The following is a 20,724-nucleotide window of genomic DNA, read 5'->3' as shown; positions in this document are numbered from 1 at the left end:
TTGGTCGGCTTCCTTCTCGCTGAACACGTCGCTGAGATCTGCATATTGTGGTGGTACCTTCACCTTCTCCATTACTTCAGTCCCTGCTAGGGTGGCTTGGGCCCCTGCTGAACCCTTTTCCCCTTTGCAGTGTTCTAAGCAATGTGCTGAACCAAAGGAAACCACTCTCTGATGCCAGCCCACCAGCGGATCATGTAGCGCTAGCCAGCTCATTCCCAAAATAATGGGAGCGCCTCCCAAGGTGGCCACATTAAACGCTATCAGTTCTGTGTGCCTTGCCACCCTCATTATCATTGGGACAGTCTGCAAGCTGACCCCTCCTCCCAACAACTCCCTGCCATCGATCGTGGTCACCTGCAGGGGGTTGCTTAAAGGGATCGTCTGTATCTGATGTTCAGCAGCAAACTCCTTGCTCATAAAATTGCAGGAGCTGCCTGAGTCCAACAGCGCCTTTATTTTTAGGGGGTGTCCATTTTGCAGCTCTAGCGACACTTCAATCACTAGAGCAGGTTGAGGAGCTTCTGGCACGGGCACTTTCACTGCTCTTTGGCCTGGCTGCTGTGCCCCAACTGTGGCAACCAGGCGTTGGCTTTTACCTGCTCCGTTTCTCCCTGCTCTCTTCCCTCAACAGCTCCCACCATCCCTTGCCATTCCTTCCTCTGGGGGCAGACTCTGGCAAAGTGGCCTGGCTGTTGGCAGAGATAGCATTTCCGTGCGCCCTTTCCCTCCTTCTTAGCCCCCTCACTGGGCTTTGAAACTGCGCGCGCGCGCGCTGTTCCGATTTCCATCGGCTCTGCCGGCGGGAAATCTGGCTCAGGAATGTCTGGAATGCGGAACTCCTTCCAACGTTCCCCTTTACCTTCCCGCCTCTCCAAAGCTCTTGCCTCCTGGCGCGCTCCTATGGTCAGCGCAGATTTGGTCAGCTGATCCATAGACACCGCCCTGGGGCTCCGGGACAGTTCGTCTTTCACAGCCGAAGAAAGACCTTCTTCAAATAGCATCTGAATGGGTGCCGCCGATAAATCCCACCCCAATCTGTGAACCAGCATGGTAAACTCAGTCCAGTACTCACGGACAGATCGGCTTCCCTGCTTGCAAGCCTTTAGCTGTCTGCGCACCACTCCCTCCTCAATATCGCTGGAAAACATGATATCCATTGCACGAAAGAACTTCATAGTGTCCTTTAGGATGTCATTGTGCGTTGTCATCAGGGGTCTAACCCAGTCCCTCGCCCCCCTCTCAAGATGCCCAATCACGAAAGCCACTCGCGATTCCTCATCAGGGAACTCATCAAACTGCACATTAAGGGCATATTGCATCTCTGTCCTAAAGGCATGGTAGTCCTTGGGGTCCCCCCCAAACTTCTGCACCAATCCTGGTACCTTTCTGGTGAACTGGGTGGCTCTCCCCTTCTTGTCTGCATCCTGAGCCCTTCTCTCCTCAAGCCTCGCCGTCTGCAGCGCAAGTTGGATTTCCAACGCTCGGTATCTTTCTTCCAAGCTTGGACCAGCTCCAACCCCTGCTCCTTCGGTTCCGGCTGGGTCGCTCATGATGCCTTCTCCTGCACAGGCAGCGTACAGAGACTGTCGGAATGCTATGATGGGATGATTAGCTGCTTGTGCGTAAAATCGTGCTCCCTCAGAGTTTGTGCCACTCCACAAACCTCTGTGTGTGACAGAGCTCCTCAAACATGTCTGCCCTAGTCACTCGTAGATTCCGACAGTGGCTGTCTGCGGAAGCGCTTCCAGCAAAGAAGCTCCTTAACGGAAACGCGTCTTCTGGACTCACGACGTGGCAGCTTCCTGCGAAGCATGGGTCTCCCTATAGGAGCTTCTGACACCTCCCCGCTGTTCTCGCTGGACGTGTCCCTGATCCCTCCCTCTTCCCTGCTAGTTCCTGCTTTTGCTGCTGCGTCTCTCTCCGCATTCATGAGACCCTCCTCCAGAGACCCCTCTCTCCCCCTGCTGGTCCCTGCTTTCGCTGCTGACTCCCTGCCAGCCTCTGTGAGCCCTTCCACCTCCCTTTCCTCTGATGGCAGTTCCCTGACAGGTGGGGTAGAAATCTCTTAACAAAGAATTCTTAGTGTTCTAACCAAACTACAATTCCCAGGTTTTGGGGTAGATTTGTAGTGTAGATGCTTCTGTTTACATAAGAGCTCAGCAATGGAATTGTTGTTTTTTTTTATTTTGGGCCCATGGATCAATCCCAGAATCTAGATTACATGCTAAGTAAAATTAGACCTACATTCTACACTGCCATTCCCTACTGCCAGCCTTATGAATCTTAAACACCTTCAAGCTATTTGTGCGTCCTGCCTCCCATTTGAGAACAGCTGGGTTAGATCATTAGTCGTTATAGTATAAATATACTTTAATTATGCACACTGTCTTCCTCTCATTTCAGACATAGTAGAATAATGTTATTTTTGCCCAGGACAAGAAGCCTTAGGCCCTGCCTCTACCGAAAGCTCAGTATTTTACCCACAAGGCATTTCTTAAACTTTGCTGTCAGACACGATGCCGCTAATGCTTTGGAAATCTTGTCTTTTATAGCAATGAAAGTTGCAATGGGGATGCAAAAGCAAATCACAGCCAAGCGCGGACAGATAGATGCTTTGCAGAGCAAGATTAAGTTCCTGGAGGAAGCAATGACCAACGCAACTAAGGTCAAAACTGCTAAGATACATAATTTAGATAAATGTGTCCCAGTAGAATGGCTGGACCAAATTCTAACATGCCAAAGCCATGCTAAAATGAGTGTTATCGGTGTAAATTTGCCTTGAACGTATGTATTTTGCATTAGCAAAGATTCTTACGGGGGGGGGGGGATCAAATTTACTTAACTAAGCTCACAAATTCCACTGAGCATTATCTTAGGGTGGTCCTTTTATATACTAAAAGAGCCCTCAGGGTACTTGGGATATAGCAGCTTTTGCTAGGAGAATTCAGTCAAAATATGTAGATTGTTTACATGAAACCCACATAGAAGCATCTTCCTTTGGCTAATAGAAAGGACAGAAGATCAGTCAAGCTGATAGGGCATTTGAAATGGAACAGTATGTCAATGTTATGATAACTTTTACAGGGAGGTTTTGAATTTGTTAAGTTGCATATTTCAATACTGATTTTTTTAAAAAATGATTTGCTATATCACATTCTGAGTTGGGGCCAATGATCATGTCCAGCTAGAATATTTAACCTACCGGCTGGTTTGCAGATAGATAATTAAGATCAGTTTCTATGTGTTACCTCATAGAAGTGGGGCCATTGTCCATTTAATCACAATCTGATTAAATTCCAGGAAATAATGATCAGAAATTCAGATTTTGAAATCAAAATGCAGTGCTGTGTTTACCTTTTCTTCAAATTTTGTTCTATTCTTTCAACTTTGTCCATCTAGGAGAAACATTATCTGAAAGAAGAAAGGAATAAGTTAAGCCAGGAATTGAGCTGTGTGGCTTCTTTAAACAACAAAATGGCTGGAGAGCTGGAGGTTCTTAAGTCACAGGATAAACGGTTGAGAGAAAAACTTGCTACCATGGAGGCAGCACTGGATAAAGTAATAATAATAATAATATATTTTGTACCATGCCTATCTGACTTTGTATTATTTTGTCCCATCCCTGGTATTAGTAGACATACTGTTTGTTTTGAGTTGTTATTAGATGGCATACTTTTTAAAAATTTTCTTCCACATTTATTTATGCCAGTTTGTAACCATCTTTTGAGCCCAAGCTTTTTTTTTTTTATCACATGTTCAGTTTCTTGGGATTTATTTCCTTTTTTGTACCACTCAGTATACTCGCAACCAAGCCCCCAAACAGGACTGTGGCTGGTATTTAACTCAGTTTTGTTCAGAGTAGCCCCATTGAAATGAATGACCATGAGCATTGGCGCCATTTATTTCAGTGGGTCTGCTCTCTGAGCAAAACTTAGCTGCATACCATCCAGTGGCTTTTAGGGTTGTTGTTGTTTGAAAAGCTTGTGTGAGTTTACCAAGAAAAACTCTTCAAGGGCCTCAAGTTTTACTACACAAAGTTCCCTCATGAAGGTGAATAATCTCCGCCATTTTCTCTCACAGGCTTCTATGCAGTTTGCAGAATGTCAGTGCATTATGCAGCGGCAGGAACAGGAAGCAATGCGCTTCAAGCTTCAGCACACTTTAGATGTGAAAGTAAGTTTTCGGCTTCATTGAAGAGGTGCACTGGGAGCATATCCTTTACAACTAAATTTAATTTTTGAAAACCATGCTTATCTCTCTTACCCCAGAACATTCTTAATGCATGCCCACACCAGCTAATTATTGTACACTTTTTCCCAAAGCATACTTTTGGGTGCAGGGGGGTAGCTTGCGGTTTCCAAACTGCACCCCATGTTTCCCTCAGAATCATAAAGTCATAGAATTGTAGAGTTGGAAGGTCCAAACCTCTGCAATGCAGGAATCTTTTTGCCCAAAGTGGGGCTTGAATCCACAACCCTGACATTAAGAGCCTTGTGCTCTACCAACTGAGCTATTAAGTCCACTAATGAAAGCTGGTGCCTCATAATTTGCCTGGTAATTAAAACTTGTATGAGCCTTTCTGCAACGTTGCTTATGCATAAATCCACTCTTGACTGAGCCCTAAATGAATAGAATCAGTCTGGTCCAGCAATTTCACAATGGAAGCGTCGTTCAGGTAAGTAGTGGCAGTGGCAAATCTCCCGGTTTCTGAATATCAACAGTTTTTATGTCAGATCTGCATCCGTTTATTCTCAACCAGTGTGGCATCTATCACTTTGCAGGTGTATGAGCCTTTGATGGCATGGCTGATGTTATTAGCTCTTATAATAGTTCTTCCTGCGTAGATACGGCGAGAAAGCACAGACTGGGATGAAACATGCTTTCTTAAAAATGCGCCTGAACTGGTCGCGTTTTATTTTGAAGAAAAAGTGACTACAGAGTCCCAGTTCACAGTGTGCTGCTTATCAAACTCCCCACCCAACCCCACAAGATATTATTTGTCCCTAAATGTGCTGTTTGCACTAAAAAGCACCTTTGGGGGTGGATGGGAATTGCACATGAGGTTGGGGATATTGGGGATAGAGATGCATAGTCTGCCCGGAGTTAGCATCTGGGTTTGTTGAACAGCCTAGTCCCCATATTTTATATTTCTATTAATTGACCCATCATTAATGCTGGGCAGCTATTGTAGATTGTAGATTAGGGAGCTCTCTGTAAGTGGGCACACGCCTAATGTTTCTCTGGCAACCTTCCATTCTGGATTCTTTGCCGAAACCGAAGCCCTATGAACATAATTTTTATTCTGCTTACTCAGACGCTCCTTCGTCCACAGGAGCTGCAAGGACCGGGGTACCTGCTGGGTTCCTCTTCGGCCAGGCCACGACTCTCATCCTTGCCTCATTCCCACTCTTCTAGCGCACCAGCATCCCAAGCCTTCGCTGGCCACATCGTAAGTATCACAAAATATCCCTGCCAGGTTTAGCAACAGGTGGTGCTGTGGGTTAAACCACAGAGCGTAGGACTTGCCGATCAGAAGGTTGGCGGTTCGAATCCCCGCCACGGGGTGAGCTCCCATTGCTCGGCCCCTGCTCCTGCCAACCTAGCAGTTCAAAAGCACATCAAAGAGCAAGTAGATAAATAGGTACCGCTCCGGCGGGAAGGTAAACAGCGTTTCCATGCGTTGCTCTGGTTCAGCAAAAGCAGCTTAGTCATACTGGCCACATGACCCGGAATCTGTATGCTGGCTCCCTCAGCCAGTAAAGCAAGATGAGCGCTGCAACTCCAGAGTCTGTCACGACTGGACCTAATGGTTAGGGGTCCCTTTACCTTTAACTTCCATAAATTTCCGTATTTTTCCATGTATAAGACTCCTCCTGTTTTGGGGACTCAAAATTAGGGAAATGGGGAGGATTGCCCATAGTTGTTGAGCTTTGGGGGGGGCACAAAGTTGTCGAGACTGCCGAAAATCGCTTACTTGTCTGCCCAATGCTGACACTTGCACACATCCCAAAAGCCGCAAATCGCCCGCCCTATTGCCACAGCGGCAGCCAATCATCCGCAGCCCTTGCCACAGCCACCAATAACATGCCCAATAGCCGCTGCCGATCTCCGGCTCGCGGCAGCAACCAATCCCACGTACCACCTTATGCACTATCCATGTATAAGATGACCACCAATTTTTGGACATAACTTTTAAAGAAAAAAACCTTGTCTTATACACGGAAAAGTACGGTAACTTGGTTAATACAGCAGTGCAGTTTAGGGAACATCCCTCCTCTTTGAAGGAAAAAAAAAGCGAAGACATCCGTAGTATTTGGAACAGGTGGGCATCACTACCACCTGTGGGATAGCAATTCTCCGTAATTGGTCAGACAATATAAAAATGAAAGTAGATGTTGCTTTTAACTAGTGCCAAAAAAAATTACTATATTTATTTGGGGGTGTTTCGTTATGCTTCTGAAAAGTGAAGGCCTGTTTTCATAGTATTTGAAATCCGTATTTCCATTCAGATACCATCCAGGGCCAGCTGCCCTGGCAAGGATGACCCATTACGAGATTTAAAGCAACTCCTCCAAGAATTGCGGTGTACCATCGATGAGATCCCCTCTACCATTCTCCCCAGCAGAGAAAGTGACAGCGAGCCCGATTCGATTCTGGAAGGCACTAGCAATTTATTGTAAGAATGTACAAAAACACCATGAACATGCCTTTGGAAATGAGTGAAATCTTATTATCCATGGGTTTGGAAAAGAATGATTCGTTTCGGAAATGAATGATTCTTAGGCAAGGGACTTTCTGCTCATACAGTGTGCGACAAGTACTGTGGTTTCTGATTTACTGATACATCACCCATGCTGTGTTAATCCACTAACAGGCTTCAAATTGGATTCTAGTTTTGCCCTGCGGCAGGCAGGAGTGAAAGGTGATTGATGTAGTAGGTGAACTTTGAAATTCAGATTGAGCTAGTTCTTTCAAATGAACATGGAACTTGGTGTCCCTCACCCATGTAGCTCCATGTACACCTCTAATTTCTCCCTCTTCTCTTCTCCCCCCTCTTCTCTTTATTCTTCTCAGGCTCCTCTCTCTCATCTTTTCCTTTCTCCTGCATATTTCTAGCCCCCTCCAAACACCTGTTCTCCCTAGGCTCTTCAGCCAGCCTTGCCCCTCTCTATGATCTCAGCAGCTGAACCGCTAGCACCCACAGATTCAGGAGGGCAGCTCAGCCAATCACCGAGAGGCTTAATCACCACCACAAAATCTTTTAAGTACATTACACCAAGGGAGGGCAGAAAGTAGATCAGGATCTACTGAGAGATCACAGGGTGATTTGCAGTAGATCAACAAGGATTTCTGACTAACAATAGCAGCAACAAAATCACTCTCACCCCACCTTAAATTATACTACTGAAGAAAGCTTGGGGTAACCCAGTTTGGGTTTGATATGGAAGGACTGTGTGTTTCATTCACTCTTCCACATTTCTGCAGCAATTTGCTGGTTGTTGTTTTTTTGTGTGTGTGTGTTTTTAATGCCCATGGAAATTATTCAGCTGCTTAGTGCCAATTTTCATAATAAACATATTTCCGTATGCCGCTTTGTCTAACACACACATTTTTGCAAGTGATTTCTAATATAACACACTTTTGTATGTTACATTCATTAATATGTTCATTTAATTCACATTTCCAGCAATCCGTGATTTTTTGTAAACGCTGGTTAGAGAATTGTGCTGTAATATTCGGATAAGAGCGAATAAGTGCAAATTTTGAAGTATATCTGTGTTTTGGTTCTCATATTGTTTTGGAGCCTGCATATGGGATGGTTTCAGCTTTAAATGTAAACTGAACTGAATTTCTTCTCCCTCCCTGCTGCTGAATCTCAGGATTCTAGTGGAAACAACAACTCAAAATAGATCCTTCAGGCCTGAAGTCTGCCCACCAACCCACTGTGCTACATTATAGATAGGCAGCATCTTTGGACAAAGGCTTAGCAACCCTATACTTACCTATTTGTTTCAAAGCATTCTGTTACTCTCCAGGGTGGGGGCAGATTAGGAATTTAAACAAGCACCTCTCATGCGGTATTTTCCTCCCACACAGGGACCTTGCAAGCAGAGACTGCATTGGCAGGAGATCACATGAAACTTACAGCAGGTGAGCCAATTCAGCCGAGGCTCTGAAATTCCTTTGAAGATCAAAGTTTCTGTGGCGCTGCCAGGTAGAAGAGCGAGGGTGCATTTGTCACAGTTCTGTATTTCTTTTAATGTACAAGTTGCTCTTTAGTTTCATGAAAACCTACCGGTCACTTCTGTGATATCTGTATATCTATGAGCGTTACTTGGCCACTCAAAAAGCTGTTCCAGGGACAGCCAACAGATGGCGTTCCCTCCAGCCTGCCTTTTCGCCTTTGTGCCACAGTTACAGGTGTTTCTTGAGCTGACTCAAGCACAGCAGGAGCCAACATCAGCGTCTGGCCTAGAGGCAGGGTGGGACTTGCCCGGAAAGCACAGCCTGCTGAGCAGCTCCCTTAGGGAGGAGGATTGCCCAAGCAAAAAATACAAAATACTTCCCTGATTCTCCAGCAGCTTCCATCCAGCATGGAATAATGAACCATTTCTCCTTAAAGTGTGGGATAGAGCAGCTACCAGATAGGAAACAGTGCCTCTTTGAGCAATGCTTTTGCCTATGAACCACTGCTACCCAAGCAACTTGCTCAGGAAGAGCGCTGGTTGAGAAAAACAAGCATAAAATTGTAGAGTTTGAAGGGACCCCGAGGGTCATCTAGTCCAACCCCGGGCAATGCAAGAATCTCAGCTAAAGCATCAATAGCGGGTGGCCACCCAACCTCTGCTTAAAAACCTCCAAGGAAGGAGAGTCCACAACCTCCCAAAGGAGACCATTCCACTGTTGAACAGCTCTTTCTGTCAGAAAGTTCTACCTGGTGTTGAGTTGGGATCTCCTTGTAACTTGAAGCCATAGAAGAAGAAGAAGAAGAAGAAGAAGAAGAAGAAGAAGAAGAAGAAGAAGAAGAAGAAGAAGAAGAATAGTAGTAGTAGTAGTAGTAGTAGTTTGGATTTCATATCCAGCTTTATCACTACCCTAAGGAGTCTCAAAGCGGCTAACATTCTCCTTTCCCTTCCTCCCCCACAACAAACACTCTGTGAGGTGAGTGGGGCTGAGAGTCTTCAGAGAAGTATGACTGGCCCAAGGTCACCCAGCAGCTGCATGTGGAGGAGCGGGAACGCGAACCCAGTTCACCAGATTACGAGTCCACACATTGGTTCGAGAGTCCTCCCCTCCACAGCAGGAGAAAACAAGCTTGCTCAGTCTTCCATGTGACAGCCCCAGAGATATATGAAGATGGCTATCCTCTCTTCTCTCAGTCTCCTCTTTTCCAGGCAAAACATACCCAGCTCCTTCAACCATTCCTCATAAGGCTTCGTTTCCAGACCCTTGATCATCTTGGTCACCCTTCTCTGCATAGCGGGTTCCAGCTCAGAGGAGTCTTAATTTTATTTTTGATTTCTATTCCCCCTTTAAAAGAGTGTTCTCCTTTTTCACCAAGAGGGTTTCTCCAGAGGGGCTCAAGTATTGCTTCGTGCCTGAGCATCATCTCTTCTCACTTTAATGAGACCCTTGTCTCTCAACACAGGGAAACTGCAGTCCGGGACCTGCCTTCTGATGTCACCATGGGGCAAGATAGTTTCAGCAGGTGAGAAATGATGCCTTCGGTTTGGGTCCTCTGACATGACAAATTTGTCACTCCTCCCTTTTTACACAAAGGAGAAATGTTTTAGGGAGAGAGAGAAAATCTCACCACTGAGACAGTGGCAGCATCCTCTTAGCATAGTTTCTGTAAGGTAAAGGTAAAGGGACTCCTGACCATTAGGTCCAGTCGTGGCCGACTCTGGGGTTGCGACGCTCATCTCGCTTTATTGGCCGAGGGAGCCGGCGTACAGCTTCTGGGTCATGTGGCCAGCATGACTAAGCCGCTTCTGGCGAACCAGAGCAGCGCATGGAAACGCTGTTTACCTTCCCACTGGAGCGGTACCTATTTATCTACTTGAACTTTGACATGTTTTCGAACTGCTAGGTTGGCAGGAGCAGGGACCAACAATGGGAGCTCACCCTGTCGCGGGGATTCGAACTGCCGACCTTCTGATCGGCAAGCCCTAGGCTCTGTGGTTTAACCCACAGCGCCACCCGCATCCCTAGTTTCTGTAAGTGTGTGTGTGTGTGTGTGTGTGTGTGTATATATTTGCTTTCGTAGATTTTCACGGGTACAGGAATGCAGGTTTTGGTGTCTTCGGGTGTCTTCCCGTGTAAGAGTCGGGGTGTCTGTGCGACGTTTCGACGAGGTCTCACTCGTCATCTTCAGGCTGGTGCTTTCGGCTTCTTGTTACTGGAACAGAGCAGAATCTGGTGTTTGAGTTCCTATAAATACTGTTGAGGGGTGTGGTGTATAGCCTCCAACGTTCTGGGCAGAGAGGAAGTTCCTAGATTAGTGTGCCTCTTCTTCTTTTGTTCCTTAATTACTTGAGGGATATCTTGAGTGATTTCATGAGTGATATTCTGAATACCACTGGGTGGGTCATTAAGTGTAGATTAGTTGCTAAAGCTTTTGTGTCTTGACCTCTTGAGCTTGTGAAGAGTTTTTCTGAGAAGATGGCTGTGCTGCATTTAGTTGTGCTCTGGCTTGGCTTCGTGTATAGGGGCGAGCTGTGGTTTTGTGCCTTGTGCCAGCCAGATCTGTGTAGGGATTGCAGGGGGGTGCAGCATCCGGAGGTGCCACTATAGTTTGGCTACTGGATGGAGTCTGTAATATGTCTGTGGAGAGGGTCTGGGTTTGGGTCTGGTGTGGTTGATTGGTGACGGCGTTCTGTGTGCCTCTGGTTCTGGTGTCGGTTTTTGTGGGGAGGGCTAATTTCCAGATGTCTGGCAGGCGGGACGTGTCGTCACGCTTGTTCATGTTGTGAGGGTGTTTCTCTATCTCGATGGCTTCCATGATTATTCTCTTGTGGTGATGTTCCATGTTAAAGAGCAATTTGGAATCTGCAAAATTAATTTCGTGTCCTGTTTCTTTCATGTGTTGGAAAAGAGAGGAAGTTTTTTCTTCTTTTTTGACGGCATTCTTGTGTTCTGCGATACGTGCATTTATTCGTCTGTTTGTTTGTCCAATGTACGTGGCTGGGCAGACTTTGCAGGGTATTTCATAGACCCCTTGGTTTTCCAGCTGGATTTTGTCTTTTGGGTTTCTGAGGATATTGGCTATTTTTTGGTTGGTGCAGAAGGCTGTTTTGATATTGTGCTTATGGAGGATTTTGCTAATTTTGTCTGTAGTGCCCTTGATATAAGGAAGGAGGGCCATGCCATTGTTTTCTTCTGTGTCTTGGTTTTTGGGGGGTGTTTCTTTTTGGATTAGCTTCGTAACCCTGTTTTTCTGGTATCCATTGGCGATTAACACATTTGAGAGATTCTGTAACTCAGTTGTCAAGTGGTCTTTGTCAGCCAGGCGTTTGGTTCTGGAGATGAGAGTCTTGGCTACGGAGTTTATTTGTGCAGGGTGGTGGTGTGATTGTGCATGTAAGTAGCGGTTGGTGTGTGTTTTTTTCCGGTAGATAGTGTGTCCTAGGGAGCCATCAGGTTTTTTGTAGATTAGGACGTCAAGAAAGGGGAGTTGGTTGTTGTCTTCTATTTCCATAGTGAATTGTATTTTGGGGTGTAGGCTGTTGAGATGTGTGAGGAAGCTATCTAGTTTTTCTTTCCCGTGTGGCCAAATTACAAAGGTGTCGTCAACATATCTGAGCCAAAGTTTGGGTTTGTGTTCTGACTTGTCTAAAGCATTGGTTTCAAAGTGTTCCATGTACAAATTTGCGATGACCGGTGAGAGGGGTGATCCCATAGGTGCTCCTTCTATCTGTTTGTATCTTTGTCCATTGTGGATGAAGTACGTGTTGGTTAGGCAGTGGTTGGTCAGGTCCAGGATGTATTTGGGGGGATTGTATTTGTTTTGGATGGCTGTCAAGGCTTCATTAATGGGTACTTGAGTGAAGAGAGATACAACATCGAAGCTCACAAGAAGGTCATCGGGATGTAGGTATTGCTTCTTTATTGTTTCTATGAACTGGAAGGAGTTAGTAACGTGTGAAGCGATGGATTCTGCATAGGGCTGAAGTTGCTTAGCGAGAAATTTAGCGAGATTTTGTAGAGGTGAGCCTATGGAGCTGACTATTGGTCTGAGTGGTGTTCCTTCTTTGTGTATCTTGGGGAGACCGTAGAGTTTGGGGCATCTGGATGATTTTTCTCTGGGGATGATTCTTAGCTGGATTTCTTCACTGATAGGAGAGGCTTTTATTTTGGATTTGGTGGTTTTTTCCAGATAGGTGGTGGGATCTGTTTTTATAGGTTGGTAGGTAGGGTCTTGGAGTAGATTTGATAGTTTTGCTTGGTAGTCCGATGTGTTCATCACAACAGTGGCGTTGCCTTTGTCTGCTGGGAGAATGATTATGTTGTTGTCTTTCCTCAGGTTGGTGAGTGCTTTCTGTTCTTCTTTGTGTAAATTGCTTCTGGGTGGTTTGCTGGAGCAGAGGATGTTGGTGACTTCAAGTCTGATTTTATTGGCTTCATCTGGGTCGATTTTGGTCAGGCTAGCTTCGACTCCGCATATGATGTTTTCCGTGGGGATGCGTCTCGGGGCGACTGCAAAGTTGAAACCTTTGGAGAGTACTTTGGTTTCAGTTGGGGTGAGGATCCTGTCTGATATGTTATGTACTGTTTGTTTCATGGGTTGTTGTGGAGGGTGGCTGGGCTTCTGGCGTTTCTCTAGTTTGTAGAGTTTGTTGGTGTGTCTGTCTGTCTTATGTGAGGTCTCAGTTTCAGCTCTCCAGACGGCTAGTTGTTTGCATTTGTCCCAGAGTGCAGGGTGGATTTTGTTACATAGTTTGAGGTGAAGAGTGAGCAGATCTTTGTTGGTTTGGTTTAGTAGGTATCTTTTCTTATGTATTTCGTTTCTGATTAGGGATAGTTCAGTTCGTTTCAGGATCCTTTCGGTAGCTGGGGTTTTAGAGTGGAATTTAAGTTGGAAGCATGTGGGAGTTAAGTTGTTGTCTCGGCAGTTGCGTAGGAACAGGAGATCACATAAGATGGTGGCTCTTCGGATTTCTAGTTTCTCGTAGGTTCTTGTCAGCTGGAAGGTTTCCTCCCCGTAGAGGTGAGATATTTGCTTTCGTAGATTTTCACGGGTACAGGAATGCAGGTTTTGGTGTCTTCGGGTGTCTTCCCGTGTAAGAGTCGGGGTGTCTGGGCGACGTTTCGACGAGGTCTCACTCGTCATCTTCAGGTCATTTTATAACCTATAAAAACCTATAAAAACCTATAAAAACAGATCCCACCACCTATCTGGAAAAAACCACCAAATCCAAAATAAAAGCCTCTCCTATCAGTGAAGAAATCCAGCTAAGAATCATCCCCAGAGAAAAATCTTCCAGATGCCCCAAACTCTACGGTCTCCCCAAGATACACAAAGAAGGAACACCACTCAGACCAATAGTCAGCTCCATAGGCTCACCTCTACAAAATCTCGCTAAATTTCTCGCTAAGCAACTTCAGCCCTATGCAGAATCCATCGCTTCACACGTTACTAACTCCTTCCAGGTCATAGAAACAATAAAGAAGCAATACCTACATCCCGATGACCTACTTGTGAGCTTCGATGTTGTATCTCTCTTCACTCAAGTGCCCATTAATGAAGCCTTGACAGCCATTCAAAACAAATACAACCCCCCCAAATACATCCTGGACCTGACCAACCACTGCCTAACCAACACGTACTTCATCCACAATGGACAAAGATACAAACAGATAGAAGGAGCACCTATGGGATCACCCCTCTCACCGGTCATCGCAAATTTGTACATGGAACACTTTGAAACCAATGCTTTAGACAAGTCAGAACACAAACCCAAACTTTGGCTCAGATATGTTGACGACACCTTTGTAATTTGGCCACACGGGAAAGAAAAACTAGATAGCTTCCTCACACATCTCAACAGCCTACACCCCAAAATACAATTCACTATGGAAATAGAAGACAACAACCAACTCCCCTTTCTTGACGTCCTAATCTACAAAAAACCTGATGGCTCCCTAGGACACACTATCTACCAGAAAAAAACACACACCAACCGCTACTTACATGCACAATCACACCACCACCCTGCACAAATAAACTCCGTAGCCAAGACTCTCATCTCCAGAACCAAACGCCTGGCTGACAAAGACCACTTGACAACTGAGTTACAGAATCTCTCAAATGTGTTAATCGCCAATGGATACCAGAAAAACAGGGTTACGAAGCTAATCCAAAAAGAAACACCCCCCAAAAACCAAGACACAGAAGAAAACAATGGCATGGCCCTCCTTCCTTATATCAAGGGCACTACAGACAAAATCAGCAAAATCCTCCATAAACACAATATCAAAACAGCCTTCTGCACCAACCAAAAAATAGCCAATATCCTCAGAAACCCAAAAGACAAAATCCAGCTGGAAAACCAAGGGGTCTATGAAATACCCTGCAAAGTCTGCCCAGCCACGTACATTGGACAAACAAACAGACGAATAAATGCACGTATCGCAGAACACAAGAATGCCGTCAAAAAAGAAGAAAAAACTTCCTCTCTTTTCCAACACATGAAAGAAACAGGACACGAAATTAATTTTGCAGATTCCAAATTGCTCTTTAACATGGAACATCACCACAAGAGAATAATCATGGAAGCCATCGAGATAGAGAAACACCCTCACAACATGAACAAGCGTGACGACACGTCCCGCCTGCCAGACATCTGGAAATTAGCCCTCCCCACAAAAACCGACACCAGAACCAGAGGCACACAGAACGCCGTCACCAATCAACCACACCAGACCCAAACCCAGACCCTCTCCACAGACATATTACAGACTCCATCCAGTAGCCAAACTATAGTGGCACCTCCGGATGCTGCACCCCCCTGCAATCCCTACACAGATCTGGCTGGCACAAGGCACAAAACCACAGCTCGCCCCTATACACGAAGCCAAGCCAGAGCACAACTAAATGCAGCACAGCCATCTTCTCAGAAAAACTCTTCACAAGCTCAAGAGGTCAAGACACAAAAGCTTTAGCAACTAATCTACACTTAATGACCCACCCAGTGGTATTCAGAATATCACTCATGAAATCACTCAAGATATCCCTCAAGTAATTAAGGAACAAAAGAAGAAGAGGCACACTAATCTAGGAACTTCCTCTCTGCCCAGAACGTTGGAGGCTATACACCACACCCCTCAACAGTATTTATAGGAACTCAAACACCAGATTCTGCTCTGTTCCAGTAACAAGAAGCCGAAAGCACCAGCCTGAAGATGACGAGTGAGACCTCGTCAAAACGTCGCACAGACACCCCGACTCTTACACGGGAAGACACCCGAAGACACCAAAACCTGCATATATATATATATATATATATATATATATATATATATATATATATTTGCTTTCGTAGATTTTCACGGGTACAGGAATGCAGGTTTTGGTGTCTTCGGGTGTCTTCCCGTGTAAGAGTCGGGGTGTCTGTGCGACGTTTCGACGAGGTCTCACTCGTCATCTTCAGGCTGGTGCTTTCGGCTTCTTGTTACTGGAACAGAGCAGAGTCTGGTGTTTGAGTTCCTATAAATACTGTTGAGGGGTGTGGTGTATAGCCTCCAACGTTCTGGGCAGAGAGGAAGTTCCTAGATTAGTGTGCCTTTTCTTCTTTTGTTCCTTAATTACTTGAGGGATATCTTGGGTGATTTCATGAGTGATATTCTGAATATCACTGGGTGGGTCATTAAGTGTAGATTAGTTGCTAAAGCTTTCGTGTCTTGACCTCTTGAGCTTGTGAAGAGTTTTTCTGAGAAGATGGCTGTCAGGGGTTCAGGAGCAGAGACGCAGAGAAGGGAGGAAGCAGAGAGCGAGGGGGAGGAATCCGAAGGGAAAATGAGTGATGATGACGACCCGAGATCTCCAAGCCTAAGCAGTGAGTCAGAGGACTCCCAAAAGGGAGCCCCAGTGAGCAGAGCAAGGGGGGGATCCGGGGGGACACCCCAGGAGGAAGGGAACAGAGGAGATTCAGAGAGCAGCAGCTGGAAGTCGGGACCCACGCTCATAACTGAGAGCGGCAGCAGCTGGAAGTCGGGACCCACGCTCAAGACTGAGAGCAGCAGGGAGGAAGGTAGCCAGGCATCGGGTTCCGGAGGCTGTCAGCAGGAGGGAGGGCACGAGTCAGGGGTGGTCACGCCCTCCTCAGAGAGCGAGGCAACGGTTAAGAGGAAAGTAGAGAGTTGGGCGCGCGCGCCAAGTTCAAATGCAGCGGAAGCTGGAGCAGTAAGCAGCCCGGAGAGTGAGCCAGGTCCTAAAGCTCGCCGACCTAGGGCAGAAGGTGTAGAGCTGCACGCTGCAGTTCGGAAATGAAACCTGTAACTTAATAAAGACTCTTATAAAGTGAACGCTGGCGGACTTGGTCCTATGTGAGCTGGGACTGGGTGGCAGCCCTGACAGTAAGACCCGTCTCACAAAAGCTTTGGACACCTGATATCTCGCAGCGGAGAGAGAGGCAGCTGGAGGAGGGGATCGGTGTTTGGGAGCAAGCTCACGACGGTTAGCAGAGATGACGGAAGCAGAGACAGTTGCAGCGCTGCAACAGGCAGTTACCCAATTGAACGCGGAGGTACTGGCATCCAAGAAGAGGGAGGAGGATGCGGCAGCCGCCTACAGAGATCTCCACGCCAGGTTTGAAGCATGGGTTAAACACGGGCAGCCAGGACCCAGACCGGAGGGGGTTGGGTTGGCACGGAGAGCAGGAGGGCTTGTGGCTCACTTCGATGGGAATTTACAACAGTACCCCAATTTTCGAGCAGACGTAATGTGCGCACTGCAACTGCTGGCAAAAGACTTTAGAGATGAGGAAGAGAAAGTGGGGTTCATACTATCCCATTTGCATGGGGATGCTAAAGCGTGGCTACGCAATTTGTGGAGGGATAAAGATCCGGCGCTTCAGAATGCAGATGCCTTTATCAAAGCGATGGATGCGTGTTTTTTGTCTACTATTGATGTGGATCTTGCCCGACGGGAGATTCATGGACTAAAACAAGGGAGGGCAAGCGTCCGGCAGTACCACGCCCGCTTTTTTGCGCTGGTCAGTGCCTTAGAGTGGGACCGGGATTCGCCCCCTGTCAGAGACCTGTTCTGGGAGGGTCTAAGCTCTGCGGTCAAGGATGAAATTGCAAGGGGGGAGAGGCCCCGAAGCACGCAGGAGGTGGTCCAAAGGGCGCTGACTGTGGGGGTGAGGCTGGAAGAACGTCCATGGTGCAGAGATGAAGGACGTGGAGGGCGCGAAGCAGCGAGAAGTTTCTCTTTCGTTCCAAGAGAAGCAGCGCGTGCGCAATCCACACCTCCGCCTGGAGGGGGAGGGGAACCGATGGAGGTTGGAGGTGCAAGGGCTCAGTCAGCAGCCAGAGCCCAAGCACCGACAGCAGTGAAAGCGAAGCCTCCTAGAGGGAACAGGAAGTGTTACATCTGCGAGGATCCAGGCCATTTGGCGAAAGAGTGTCCCCGGAGGCTCCACAAGCACACTGCAGCCTCAGCAATGGTGACTGCAGCAACGCAGCAAGGAGAACCGCAGTTGGGAACGTTGCAAGCAGTCCCCCACAAATACGCAGACTTTCTGGAGGTCTTCTGCGAGAAAGAGGCTGACAAGCTACCACCGCACAGGCAATATGACTGCAAGATTGACCTCCTACCAGGGGCGACGCTGCCGAAAGGGAAGCTGTATTCCATGTCTGAGGACGAATTACAGGAACTCAAACAGTTCATAGATCACAATTTGCAGCGCGGTTTCATCCGGGAGTCCAGGGCAGTAGGGGGCAGTCCTGTTTTCTTCGTGAAGAAGAAAGACACGCCCCAAAAAAGACTGGTGGTGGATTTTCGCCTCTTAAACAAGATGACCAAGCCTTCTGATTTCCCCATGCCCAGGATTGACGACCTACTAGCGACGGTGCGCAAGGGACGCGTGTTCACCAAGTTGGACCTGCGAGGTGCGTACAATCTCATCCGCATGAGGGAGGGCGATGAGTGGAAGACAGCCATGTTCACGCCTCTGGGCACCTACGAATACAGAGTGATGCCGTTTGGATTGCAAAACGGTTCTCACTGTTTCCAAGCTTTCATGCATCATGTGTTGGCGGGACTCCTTTACAAGAAGTGCGTCTGCTTTCTGGATGACATCCTGATATTCTCCGAATCGCAGCAAGCCCATGACCAAGATGTTCGGGAGGTGCTGGAGAGGCTGCAGCAGCATAGACTGTACGCCAAACTGGAGAAGTGCCAGTTCGACACGACGGAGGTGGATTTCTTGGGTTACAAGTTGTCGGACAAGGGGCTAGCCATGGACAGCGCCAAGGTTCGTGCGGTGTTGGATTGGAAGAGCCCGCGCAACCGGAAGGAGGTCCAGCGGTTTGTCGGCTTCGCCAACTTCTATCGCAAGTTTATCAAGGGGTTCGCGATGCAGACGGCGGCCATTACGGACACGCTAAGCTCCAAGAAAAAGAAATTCATCTGGACGGAGCAGGCGGAGCAGTCCTTTCAGGCACTCAAGCGTCTCTTCGCGTCGGAAGAGCAACTGCTGCATATCGACCCCAGCAGGCCGATGCGGGTAGAGACAGACGCGTCCGATAGAGCAGTGGGAGCTGTCCTGCTGCAAAGGGACCCACAGGGGGTCTGGAGGCCGGGAGCGTTCTACTCCAGAAAGCTCAGCAAGTCGGAGCAGAACTACACCATCTGGGACAGGGAGTTGCTGGCCATTCATGCAGCTTTCAAGGCGTGGAGGCACTTCCTGATCGGCGCCAAGCACACGGTGCAGGTCTGCACGGATCACAAGAATCTGGAGCACTGGCGCACGGCTCAGTTCCTGAACCAGAGGCAGATACGTTGGGCGGAGTTCTTTGCTGACTTCAATTTCCGAATAGAGTACGTCCCAGGCGACACCAACGTCATGGCGGATGCACTGTCCCGCAAACCGCAATACCTCGAAGAGGCGACGCCAGCGGCAGCCATGCACATCTTCGCGCCAACAGCGTGGGCGTGCGCTTCAGCCACAGTAGACCTGGATGCGGTGCGGCGGGCGTTGCAGGACGACTCCTTCGCGCAGGCGAAGATGGCAGAGGTGCACAAGGGCACGGCGAGGGGCGACGAGTTCCAGATACGAGACGGCTTGCTCTTACGTAAAGGGGCCATCTACGTGCCGGGAGACGAACTTCGCGCCAGGGTACTGCAGCAGCTGCACGACGCACCCACGGCCGGGCACTTTGGCACGGAAAAAACGGTGGAATTAGTCGCAAGGGACTTTTGGTGGCCCAGACTGAGAGGGGAAGTCGCGGACTACGTTGCGAGGTGCGACACCTGCCAGAGGGCCAAACCGGTGCACAAACCACCGGCGGGACTGCTGGAACCGCTGCAAACGCCGTTTGAACCGTGGGAGAGAGTGGCCCTGGACTTTGTTACGGATCTACCCAGCTCGAGAGGCAAGACAGCTGTACTAGTGGTGGTGGACTTGTTCACCAAGATGGCACATTTCATTCCGTGTGCGAAGGTGGCCACGGCGGAACAAACCGCCAAACTGTTCATAGATCACGTGTTCAAAGTGCATGGTCTGCCGCGGTCTATCCTGTCCGACCGCGGGCGCCAGTTCGTCTCGAATTTCTGGCAGAAGCTGATGAGTTTTCTAAATGTCAAGGTCGATCTGGCATCAGCAAGACACCCGCAGACCAACGGGCAAGCAGAGAGGGTCAATGCCATCATGCAGCAGTACCTGAGATGCTATGCCAATCAACAACCTGCGACCTGGGTGGATTACCTGCCGCTCGCCGAGTTCGCTTACAACAACACGAAGCACGTGTCCACAGGGGTGACGCCGTTCTTCGCCAACAATGGGAGGAATCCCAGAACCTTCCCGGGACGGGAGAGAGTGGGGGACGGAGAACCACAGACGGCGGACGCGTTCGCGTCAGAGTTGCAGGCGGTACACGATCAACTCAGACGGCAGCTGGAGCTAGCTAAGCACGCCTACAAGGTGCAAGCTGACAAGCACAGGCGGGTTGGCGAAGAGATCCAAGTGGGAGACTGGGTCTGGTTGGCAGCCCACGCAGTGCCGACCAGGTCACTAGCCAAGAAGAAGTTGGGGCACAAGCAAATTGGTCCGTACCAAGTCGAAGCACAGATCAACCCGGTAGCCTTCCGACTGGCGCTGCCGGAGGGTTCCAGAATGCATCCGGTGTTCCACAGGTCGGTGCTCACTCCCTACAAGGCACCTCACAGATTCCAGGAGCCAGGGACGGCACCGAGTCCGTTCCGGGAGCGGACGGAGACGCGAGGGGTGACGCAGCAAGACCCCATCAACGAGGTCACGGAGATTTTGGACTCCAGATGGGGGGAAGAGGGAGTCGAATACCTCCTAGCCAGAGAGGGCACCCGGGCCAGCGCCAATAGCTGGGTGCCAGACTACGCTTTGGAGGAACCCCTGCTCAAGGACGAGTTTCATGCCCTTTTCCCACACAGACCCATGCCAGCGAGCTTCTTCGACGACTGGCTGTTCACGCCCACACTTTCTTCCAGCACGTTCCATGGATTCGACTCGGACGGGGAACCCGCAC

The 20,724-nt window shown here is 48.3% G+C and overlaps 1 protein-coding gene across 10 annotated transcripts in view; it reads left to right on the top strand.

Annotated features, from left to right (window-relative positions):
- Positions 1-20,724, top strand: part of CCDC158 (coiled-coil domain containing 158) — a 71,516-nt gene that overhangs the window by 40,357 nt on the left and 10,435 nt on the right. For all 10 annotated transcript variants that reach the window (XM_082236281.1, XM_082236283.1, XM_082236284.1 and 7 more), the window contains 7 exons: positions 2,553-2,665; positions 3,400-3,558; positions 4,081-4,173; positions 5,333-5,449; positions 6,510-6,676; positions 8,098-8,151; positions 9,650-9,709. In XM_082236281.1, coding sequence (XP_082092407.1) covers positions 2,553-2,665; positions 3,400-3,558; positions 4,081-4,173; positions 5,333-5,449; positions 6,510-6,676; positions 8,098-8,151; positions 9,650-9,709 — 763 coding nt within the window. The remainder of the gene's footprint in view (positions 1-2,552; positions 2,666-3,399; positions 3,559-4,080; positions 4,174-5,332; positions 5,450-6,509; positions 6,677-8,097; positions 8,152-9,649; positions 9,710-20,724) is intronic.

This window comes from Podarcis vaucheri, assembly GCF_965113315.1.
Source record: "Podarcis vaucheri genome assembly, chromosome: 9".
Lineage (NCBI taxonomy): Eukaryota > Metazoa > Chordata > Lepidosauria > Squamata > Lacertidae > Podarcis > Podarcis vaucheri.
This window is presented reverse-complemented; position numbering and strand designations above follow the sequence as displayed.